An 11,588-nucleotide genomic window follows, 5' to 3' on the forward strand; every position below is an offset into this window, starting at 1 on the left:
CGTAAACCGGTTATAATTAAAATATAACTGGTTTTGTAACATAGTGAATAAACACAAATAACACAAAATAACTTAAACCAGTTATAATTAAAATAGAATCGGTTCTATAACAGTGTTATAATGAACCAGTTTTATAACAATGTTATAATTAATAAAAACAAATAATACAAAATAACTCAAACCGGTTGTAACTAAAATAAAACCGATTATATAGGCATAATGAATGAGTATTTTTGAGGTAGATGTGGCATGAGTGTAATTATTTGGTGGGTTGAAGCATGTTGAATGGATGTTTTTGTTTAAGCTATTTTATTTAACTGGTTTTTGTGTGTAAACTTTTATCTTAGTAGCTTTACGGAACTAATTTTCTTGTCTTAAATTTTTAACTAGTTGATAAACATACGGTTTCTTTATATTATATTTGAGTTATTGTGTGTTATTATTTGTGTTTATTTATTTTGTTATGGAACTGATTTTTTAATATTTATGCCTCAATATTTTTTGAAATTGATCTTCATTTTTTTAAAAAAATTATAATCGATTTTATGAGGTATTATGTGTTATGAGGTTTTTTATTGTAGAACTAGTTTTGTTTTTAATTTATGTTTCAGTGTTTTAGGAACTGGTTTCCCCTTTATTTTTTAATTGTAATCGGTTTAGATTATTGTGTGTTACTTGTTTGTATTCATTATATTATATAAATGGTTATATTTTAGTTATAACCGGTTATAATTTAATTATAATTAGTTTGAGTTATTTTGTTTTATTTGTTTTTATTCCTTGTATTGCAGAACATGGTATATTTCAATTATAACCGATTCTATTTTTGTTTATATTTGAGACATCTACTTCTTGTGACTTTTTCCGGCGACGGTGACTTTTCCGACAACGATGACTTTTCCGGAGACAGTGATTTTTCCGACGGCTTTTCGACGCCAATAGTTTTTCCGGCGACATTGTCAGCTCCGGTGACTTCTCCGGCGCCTGTGACTTTTCCGACAAAACTTATTATTGTTTACAAATATGAGATCTTTTTTTTACAAATTTATGACATAAAAAACCTATATAAATGTAAAAAAACAAAAAAACTCATAACCACTTAGCTTTATTTATTTATGCTATAAAAAAGTAAACTCTTAAAATTTTCTCATATTTTGGGTAATTTTTACTTCTCGATTTGTGTGTGTCATCTTTGCAGAGAGGCTATACTAATTTTAATGTATCGTTCTAATTTATTTTAAATATATTATTACGATATTCTATAAAAATAATAAGAAAATCACATAAAAATAACAAAAAAAACAACATAAAAAATCATTATACAAATAACAAAAAATCAACAACAAAATAACAAGAGTTAAAAATAATATACTTTTTGTAAACAAAATATTAAAAACCGTAAAAATATTTAAACCCCGTACAATGTATTTTTATAATTGGGGTAAGTTGAAAAATGCCTCTTTTATTAATTAATTAACCAAATTTGCCTCTAATTTTATATTTATTTGAAACATACCTCTTTTTATATGTATTGTACCCAAAATACCCTGACATAAGAGAGTCACATGGAGAGTATCTTGAAGTGACAGGGGCAAAATTGGTACAATGTTTAAAAAAAGAGGTAAAAATGATAGAATTTAAAAAAGAGGGTAAAAATAAAAGAGGATAATATAAAAAGGGTATAGAGTGTAATTTCCTCTTTATAATTTTTATTTATTTTGTATACTTTTAAAATAATCCATTTTTTTCTTATCAAAACGAAGCCCTAAGGCCCATTAACCCACTAACCAAATCCACTCAGTCAAGCCCCACCAAAACACGCTTCCTCTTTATCTCTTGGCTCACGCTCCTCCACCTCCGCGCGTGGCTTCACCAAAATAAAAAATATAGTTATCTTTATTATTATTATTATTATTATTATTATTATTATTATTATTATTATTATTTTCAATTAAATTATTTTAATTTTAATTTTCTGTGTAAATCGGCGTCTCTGCTTGTGTGTTCCCTTACCACTGTCTCTGCTAGGGTTACACAGTCGCCAACCCATTTCTTCTTCTTCTTCTTCTCTTTCCTGTTACACTTTTTCTCTCTCTCTGACTTGGATTCATCACTCGCTCTATTACCCGAGTCAACTCGTTCGAAGTAAGTATTTGATTGTATTTGAGTTTGGTGTTTTTTTTTGGTTCATATGCTATCTAACAGTTAAATCTAATTTGATTATGGATCTGTGTGTTTTGATCCGAACTCTGTGAATCTTTTCGAGGTTTCGATTTTTACTGTTTGGTTGGTTGATTGGAAAATTGTGAAATATGGAGAGTGTTTGATTAAGGATTGTTCGTTATTTGGTTTGTGTGAAAATCTGATTCGGTAATGGTTTTTTTGGTTTTGCTTTCGGAGGATAGGTTTTTGTGTTTTTGACAGTTTTTGGAAAGCGCGAGAAAATTATATGATTAGGGTTGTTCGTTTTCTTACTCGTTTTGGTAATTTTTTTTATTAAATGTTTTGTTTTTGGAGCAATGGGAGTATATTGTGAACTAAATTATGCTACTAATATCGTAGATTGAATCGATTGGGTAGTATTTTCTTTTCAGTACAGATCTTTAGGTTCTGTTTGGATTGTTAAGCGAGAGGAAGATCAATTGTGGGAGGATTTGCTAAAGTAGAAGAAGAAAATAACCGAGAAATATATTCTTCTGTGATAATTTATCTTTATTGTGATAATTCTTCCCATCTAACATTAAGTTTTGGTTACTTCAATAAATATATGTGTATGTATTAAGTTTCTGCTCTAAAAGATATAGGGTTAAAAAGTTCATGGGTAAAGATTCTGACTTGTTGATTTTGTTATCTGTTTTTTTCTCTCTTATTTGGTGAGAAGAGAATTTAGTATCTTACTGTCATACATCGTTGTCATCATTTGATTCCTTTGACAATTCAATCTTTGGGTTAGTTTTCTAATTGGTTAGAACTTGGGAGCAGAGTTCTTTATTTTTCTACAACTTGGATCCTACTTTTATAAGATTTTCTTAAGAAATTACCATTATTAGGCCGTAACCCATGGTATGGAAAAGGCTACAACTTTTTAAGTAGACAACCCTACTTTTCTGTTTTCTAATGTTACTTTTATATTAAGTTAAAGTCTTTCACATGTGCTTTGGGTGTTATTGTTTGTATCTCAGCTTGGGTGTCTGTCTGTGATTGATTTCTTTCTGCAAGTGGAATCTTACTAGTTACTATAGGTTGCTGTTTCGCTGTTTTTATTTTCATAATTTCATCTAGTTATTAACTCTAAAATCCTATTTTTCAGGTCTCCTGATTGTAAATTGTAAGAATTGTAGATGTTTTATAGTCTAATCTGCCAATAATATGCCCTTTTAAAAATATTTATGTATCAGGTTCAAATGGCGATGGAGGTGACACAAATCCTTTTAAATGCACAAGCCGTGGATAGTGGTGTCCGTAATCATGCAGAAGAAAACCTTAAACAATTCCAGGAGCAAAATCTTCCAAGCTTTTTGCTTTCTCTTGCTGGCGAGTTAGCTAATGATGAGAAGCCTGCTGAGAGTCGTAAATTAGCTGGTTTGATCCTCAAGAATGCTTTGGATGCCAAAGAACACAACAGGAAGCTCGAACTTGTACAAAGATGGTTGTCATTGGACCAACCTGTGAAGTCCCATGTTAAAGCTTGCTTGTTAAAGACCCTTACCTCTCCTGCCCTTGATGCTCGGTCAACTGCATCGCAAGTCATTGCAAAGGTTGCTAGTATTGAGTTGCCACATAAACAATGGCCTGAACTGATTGAAGCTTTGTTGTCAAATACTCACCAGCTTCCGGCTCACACAAGGCAAGCAACTTTGGAAACTCTTGGGTACATATGCGAGGAAGTTTCTCCTGATGCGATAGAGCAGGCCCAGGTGAATAAGATTCTTACAGCTGTTGTTCAGGGCATGAATGCATCTGAGAGTAACAATGATGTCAGGCTTGCTGCTACTCGTGCTTTGTATAATGCTTTGGGTTTTGCTCAAGCAAATTTTTCCAACGACATGGAACGAGATTATATTATGAGAGTTGTTTGTGAGGCCACACTTTCTCCTGAATTGAGGATTCGACAGGCAGCCTTTGAGTGTTTAGTTGCTATATCTTCAACGTACTATGAGAGGTTGGCTTCTTATATTCAGGACATTTTTAACATTACAGCAAAGGCCATCAAGGAAGATGAAGAACCGGTTGCACTACAAGCTGTTGAATTTTGGAGTTCAATTTGTGACGAAGAGATAGATATCTTAGAAGAGTATGGAGGAGAATTTAGCGGGGATTCTGACATTCCATGCTTTTATTTTGTAAAGCAGGCTCTCCCGGCTCTTGTGCCATTGTTGTTGGAAACTTTGCTTAAGCAAGAAGAAGATCAGGATCAGGATGAAGGAGCTTGGAATATTGCAATGGCTGGAGGCACATGCTTGGGTTTGGTGGCACGTACTGTTGGTGATGACATTGTCCCATTGGTAATGCCATTTATTGAAGAGAACATAGCGAAACCAGATTGGAGACAAAGGGAAGCAGCCACATATGCATTTGGCTCTATTCTAGAAGGTCCATCACCAGAAAAGCTCATGCCTCTTGTTAATGTAGCTCTGACCTTTATGCTCAATGCTCTGATGAACGATCCAAATAATCATGTGAAAGATACCACAGCGTGGACACTTGGAAGAATTTTTGAGTTTATGCACGGGTCAACACTTGAGACACCGATAATTACCCAAGCGAATTGCCAACAGATTATGACAGTTCTTCTTCAGAGCATGAATGATGTACCTAATGTTGCTGAGAAAGCTTGCGGCGCTCTGTATTTCTTAGCCCAGGGTTATGAGGATGTGGAACAATCATCCTCACCATTGACTCCATTTTTCCAAGATATTATTCAAGCTCTTCTTAATGTGACTCATCGTGCTGATGCTGGAGAATCACGCCTTCGAACAGCAGCCTATGAGACCTTAAATGAAGTTGTGAGGTGTTCTACGGACGATACAGCTCCGATAGTGATACATTTGGTTCCTGCCATTATTACGGAGCTGGACCAGACTTTTACGGCACTATGTAGTTCATCTGAAGAGAGAGAGAAGCGCAATGAACTTCAGGGTCTTCTCTGTGGCTGCTTGCAGGTCATGATTCAGAAACTAGGTTCATCTGAACCAACGAAGAGTAGCTTTTTGCAGTTTGCCGACCAGATGATGACCCTGTTTCTGAGAGTATTCGGTAGTAAAAGTGCCACAGCCCATGAGGAGGCTATGCTTGCCATCGGAGCTCTTGCCTATTGTACAGGCTCTGACTTCGCAAAGTACATGCAAGAGTTTTACAAGTATTTGGAAATGGGTCTTCAAGATTTCGAGGACTACCAGGTCTGTGCCATTACAGTTGGTGTGGTGGGAGATATTTGCCGGGCATTAGAAGGTAGTATATTACCTTATTGCGACGGGATAATGACTCAACTCCTCAAGAATCTGTCAAGCAACCAGTTGCACCGTTCCGTGAAGCCTCCCATCTTTTCATGCTTTGGCGACATTGCCTTGGCAATTGGAGAGAATTTCGAGAAGTACTTGGTCTATGCAATGCCCATGCTTCAGGGCGCTGCAGAGCTATCTGTCAACACATCCGGTGCTGACGATGACATGATAGAATACACCAATACTTTAAGGAATGGAATTTTGGAGGCGTACTCCGGGATTTTTCAGGGATTCAAAGGCTCAGCGAAGATACAACTACTGATGCCTTTTGCACCTCATGTCCTACAGTTCTTGGATAGTCTATTTATGGAGAAGGACATGTATGCTCAAATAGAATTTGTTTACTTTTTGACTCTTAACTGTACTCTTTTTTATTATCGATTCGTTACTCATGATTTATCTTACTTCTTTTCAGGGACGATGTGGTGACCAAGACAGCCATTGGGGTCCTTGGTGACCTAGCTGATACACTGGGTAGTAATGCTGGTATCTTGATTCAGCAATCACTTTCAAGCAAAGACTTTCTAAATGAATGTTTGTCGTCGGATGATCATTTGATTAAGGAATCCGCTGAATGGGCCAAGTTGGCCATCAGTCGAGCAATTTCCTTTTGAGGCTGCTGATACTCGGGATATTTTTCTTTTCTTTGCATGCATTGGGTGTCTAGAGTTGGAGTCTGGGATTGCATACCATGAGTCAGGTCATCACATTTTTGGGAAAATGACATTTGGGGGGTGTTGGTGGGCGAGCGCAGAAATTTTTTCGATCAACAGCTCGGGGTTTTATTTTATAGTTTTCTCCACTATGTTTGTCGTGGCATTGCCCGGTGGGCGGCATGGCAATGACCGTGTTGTGTTTTTTCTGCCACCTTGGCAGAAAAAATAGAAACACAATCGACAAACATAGAACAGGAGAAAACGATTTGGAGAACGAGATGGAAAATATTAAACCACCTTGCCCCGCCACAATACTGTTACCATGGGCAACCAATAGCCGTTTTCGGGGGGTTTGAAGTCGGGAGTTGTTTGGGGGCCTTCATCGGCCGCGGTAAAGTCTGCATTTTCCCCTTAAATATTTGACCTTTTTCCTTTCTTTTCTTTTTTTTTTTCACCAAAATTTGGTGTCAAAGATTTATTTTGCATTGTTACAACATGTCTCATTTGTCAAAGAGTTGGGTCAACGTTCTTTCTTTCTTTCTTTTTTTTTTTTTTTGTAGTCACATTTTGTATACTTGTTCGTCTTGTGGGATTTAGTGACAACCACATAATATTTATAGCTTCATGCATTGTTATATCTCATCATTGTCACATTTTACCAATCACCATTGTTTTTTCATTTGTTTGGTATAAGTGTAGGAGATCATTTTTGAATTTTTACAAGAAGTCCCTAAAATATAAAATGGTTAATAGTCACCAATATTTACACAATTGTACTCTATATGGTTACTATTCTCAAAAAACTTTCTTAAATCTCCTAAACAACCTAGATATAGAAATCAGTATGTTTGTTCATCAAATTGCACAAATTGCTCACACTATAAAAAATGCAATTTGAATTTTTTTGTCTAACTGACACCATATAAGTGTAGAAGATCATTTTTGTTCTTTTTTTTTTGTTAAAATTTTATTAAATTGATTTTTTTTTTCATTATTATATTTGATAATGATGGTTAAATCGCTTAAATTGTATTGTATTACTTAGTGTTTTTATAGTTTTAAGATTTTGTAGTACGATTACAATTTGAAAATTACAAAAATTACATATGGATCTAGAACACTCTTAAAAATGAGTAGGGAGAATGTAGTCTTAGCAGAAAAATTGTATAATAATAATAAAAAACTAATTTTTTTTTATAGATTTATTTAAGAAATCTAGGTCAATTAACTGTGACTTTAAAATTTTATTACTCAAAATAAATCACAAAAATTTGTTATTATACTTATTACTTAAAAAGTTCTTATATAAACACAAAATTATTTACTTTAGGCTCGTTTGGAACGTCGTATTAGGTCGTATTGTATTGTATTATATTAAATTGGATTACGTATCATATTTTTATATAATACTATGTTAAACTTTTATTTATACTAAAACATTATGTATTTAAGTGTCCATAAAAGTTAATACCACATATAGTTTTACATAAAAATATTGCATAAAATACAATTCAATATAATACAATACAATACGACCTAATACGACGTTCCAAACGAGCCCTTTGTGTTTAATCCAACATTTTGCAAAACACACTATCAATAGTATCATTTCATGTAATACACTTATTTTTGTGCATAAGCCTTTTGAATTTAGCCTTTTTGTTCAAGATTTTAGAATGCAACTTAATCTTTTTAATATTTTATTTTATTGAACGATCTACTAACAAAACTAATTATTGTATTATTGTATTGTGTGTAACTCTTGTTTTTCACCAAATTATGTAATTTGTGAACATGATTTGTGGTGTTGGCAATGTACCAAATAACGTCACACCAATTTTATCATTTGTCTTTGCACCTGAAATGTTACTTGAGATTTCAAATCTAAATGTTTGAGCACATTATCTAGAATGCATTTATAGCATTCAAATCCCAAACTCGTAAAATAATGATTCCGTATTGTTGTAACTGTCATCTATCCACATCCACATATGTGGTTTAACATATAAACCATAATCATATAGTTACACAATTTAATAGGGAAATTTAATTTTCTATACTTAAAAAACCTTAATATTTTATTCTTAAACCAATACATTTCAAACTAAAAAAAATATATGACACTTTTATCTAAAATCCAAAAATACCCCTCATAACTCAGCCCCATTTTTTCCCAACCCACATATGCATCGGACCCCCCCATCGGGCCCCATCGGACTAGTCGGACCCCGCATTGGACCCCCCCAACTTGCAAGCATCGAACCCCCCATCGGCCCCGTCGGACCCCTCCCCCCCCATCGAACCCCAACCTAATTTTTTCCCTAGCTTGCAAGCATCGGACCCCCCCATCGGACCCCTAATTTTTTTTTTTTTGGTTTTCGGTTGAGGCTCACGGGTTGAGAGAGAGGAAGAGAGAGGGGGGCTGGGTCCGAGAGAGGGGGGTTGAGTCCTTCGTCGGAGGTGGTGGGTGATCCTCGGTGGTCGTCGCAGGTGGTGGAGGTGAGCCGTGGAGGTGGTGGTGCGTTTGGGTGGTCCTCACGGGTTGAGAGAGAGGAAGAGAAAAGGGGGTTGGGTGGTCCTCGGTGGTCGTCAGAGCCATGCTCTTTGGTTGAGCCGTGGAGGTTGTGGGACGGTTTGGGTGGGGCGGCGAGATAGAGAGAGAAAGAGAGATGCAGAGAGAGTTTGAGGGAAGGAGAGAGAAAGGGTTGAGTTTTTGAGAGGGGTATTTTTGGGTTTTGAAAAAATAGTCATATATTTTCAATGTAGAAAAATATTAGTTTAAAGAAAAAATTATCCCCTAATGCATGCATACAAATTCAAATTTCCCATTTAATATCAGCCTCAATAAATTTTAATTTAATAAATAATATAAAAAATCGATAATCGCTTGTAAAGCACCACCTCAAATAGTATTAGGCGGCAGTAATAGAAGTGCTCTCATTAAGATATATGTCTCATCGGTAGCCGAAAATTGGCAAATACCATATTTTAACAATAAGTATTATTATTAGACACTAGTGGTGCTCAGTACTTTCTATAAATAGAGTCTTACGATTGACTAGTGATATTTTCTAAAAATTATTTTCTTAAAGTTACATGAGACTCAATATTTAATTATACTAATAACATTATGACACTGAAAAAAAATACTAACTACTAGTAGTCTATTTCAACAATTCTCAACAATTCTCTTTAACAATATTAGCCAAGTACCTTTGGAAGTAAAAAGTGAAAACCAAATATATTTGAATAAACATACATAACAAAGAAAATATGATCAAAAGTCATAAGGAGGTAGGTGCTGAATAAAAAGTAAGAAAAGTAAGAAAGAAAATAAAATTGTAAATAAGGGTAATATAATACACTCTTTCTTTAAAAAGATTTTTTGGTAAATTTTTTTATCTATTTCGGTATGAAGAGTTTTCTAGTCCAAACTTTTTTAGTAATCGTTTATGTTGTAATTATTTGGGATTATCTATAAATTTTCAAAAAATTTCAAATAATTTATAATACTTTAAATAAGATTCAAAACTTCAAACAATTGCTTACTTAGCTCATAAGAAAAAATAATCGCATGCAACAAAATATTAAAATTTATTTTCAACACGGTAGATTATTTATAATTTTTTTAAAAATTTACAAATAATTTTAAATATCTATAACTTACACAATCATAAAAATAAAAAAATAAAAAAAATAAAAAAACCTCTTCTCGATGCTAAAACATATCAAAAATCTACCAAAACACCCCTTTAACGAGTGTAATTCCCTACTGATTTTCTCAATAAAATGTTATAAAACTAATAACTGTGTATTCATAATCAAGTTTGCTTTTCAGTAAATCAGAACTCAAATTTTCTCAACCAACTACTTCCTCTTTCATTTTTTGATCAAATCAAACATCATATTAGAAATGTCTTTGACAGGTATTTAGTTGCTTTAAATACAATAATTATCTTAATTATTAAGCAAGAGAGTGAATCAATTAATACTTTTAATACAGTTACAAAGTCAGAACATTTATTGAATCATTATTATTGTCACCTTCCTTCTTCTGACATATAAGATTCAGGGCCCAGTGACAAGCTGGTGCCCATGACCTGAGCTAAGCCTAACACCACCCATGTGTTCATGCCAATTTATATACTAAAAAAAATACAAATGAAAACACCATCACCACTTGAATTGAATTTTTCTTTATGTTAAAACATATGAAAATTACAGACAAAAGGGTAAACTAAAAATGAAAACAATTCCAAATAAGCATTGTTAACATTATACCCATGTCATTGCTTGTGAGATGTGATTCGATATTGAATTGTACTAATTAGGATATGTCATTTATTTCTTATATTACCCTTTAACAACTCTAGTTTTGAATAGGTAATGGGTATAGGTTTAGTTTAGCTTAGATACATGGCTGTAAAACCGTGCGTACACGCTAAAGACTCAGTTTTTAGCTTACGTTTTCCAAGAAAATTTAGCTCACAAAGGTGAAAACTTTCATCACAACAATGAGTCACACCCACAATAAAGACAGAACATTTAAGTGGCTAGTCATTAGTTGAACAACCTCCTTTTCAAGAGGCCTAAATTCAGCTCAACAACCCTAATTACTCCTCTGTTGATTTCTATATCAACCCTTTAAAACCCCCAATTCACAGCACAAAACACAAACCCTAATTATTCCTCTATTGGGTTTCTATATCAACCCACCAAAACCCCCAATTTACACACAAACCCTAACCCTAACCCTAAGAAAGTTGAAATCGAGTGTATCAGAGACAATCACCTTTAAAAAATGGCGAGCGAAGACGAGCGTGCGGGAGCGGAGATCGTGTACGGCCCGGAGGAGTGCCAGCGCAGATCAATTGAGCTTCTTGAGGAATTAGGGTTTCCAAAAGGGGTTCTTCCATTACAAGATTTGGAAGAATGTGGAAGAGTGAAAGAGACTGGTTTCGTTTGGATGAAACAGAAAGCACCGTACGAACACTTCTTTGAGAAGACTAATACTAGGGTTAGCTACGCGGTGGAGGTGACGGCGTATGTGGAGAAATTCAAGATGAAGAAGATGAGTGGGGTTAAGAGCAAGCAAATGTTTTTATGGGTTCCGATTGTGGAGATGAGCATTGAAGATCCGGCCAAGAAGAAAATTTACTTCAAAACCCCAATGGGTATTGGGAAATCTTTTCCGGCGACGGCGTTCATGACGGAGGAGGAGAAAGAGAAGTACTTGGAGGAGAAGAAGAATAAGGCTCTTATGGAAGCTTGAAAACTCCAATGGCGGTTTTTCTCGTTGTAATTTTTTTTTAAATAAAATTTCAAAATTATATAAATACAATGAAAATTTACATGTGTGGTATAATATACTAAGTAGAGAGGTGTTATATATTATTTTTCAATTAAATATTGTTATGGCCTAGCACTA

General features: G+C 34.3%; 2 protein-coding genes across 2 annotated transcripts; both read left to right on the top strand.

Moving 5' to 3' along the window:
* Nucleotides 1-1,924: 1,924 nt before the first annotated feature.
* On the top strand, nt 1,925-6,797 carry LOC115717178 (importin subunit beta-1). The gene is made up of 3 exons (XM_030646129.2): nt 1,925-2,145; nt 3,399-5,824; nt 5,920-6,797. The coding sequence occupies exons 2-3, from the start codon at nt 3,405-3,407 to the stop codon at nt 6,116-6,118; spliced, it is 2,619 nt and encodes an 872-aa protein (XP_030501989.1). The 5' UTR covers nt 1,925-2,145; nt 3,399-3,404; the 3' UTR covers nt 6,119-6,797.
* Nucleotides 6,798-10,019: 3,222 nt separating this feature from the next.
* LOC115716048 (uncharacterized) lies at nt 10,020-11,588 on the top strand. The gene has a single exon (XM_030644745.2). It carries the CDS (start codon nt 10,962-10,964, stop codon nt 11,430-11,432), a length of 471 nt encoding a protein of 156 aa, XP_030500605.1. The 5' UTR covers nt 10,020-10,961; the 3' UTR covers nt 11,433-11,588.

The sequence above is a fragment of the Cannabis sativa genome, chromosome 5, assembly GCF_029168945.1.
Source record: "Cannabis sativa cultivar Pink pepper isolate KNU-18-1 chromosome 5, ASM2916894v1, whole genome shotgun sequence".
NCBI lineage: Eukaryota > Viridiplantae > Streptophyta > Magnoliopsida > Rosales > Cannabaceae > Cannabis > Cannabis sativa.

Excerpts from the sequence above, each read along its gene's own strand:
- LOC115717178 (XM_030646129.2), top strand. The coding sequence starts at position 3,405 with ATGGCGATGGAGGTGACACAAATCCTTTTAAATGCACAAGCCGTGGAT. Across the intron at positions 5,825-5,919 it reads CTATTTATGGAGAAGGACAT|GGACGATGTGGTGACCAAGA; the intron begins GTATGCTCAAAT and ends ACTTCTTTTCAG.
- LOC115716048 (XM_030644745.2), top strand. The coding sequence starts at position 10,962 with ATGGCGAGCGAAGACGAGCGTGCGGGAGCGGAGATCGTGTACGGCCCG.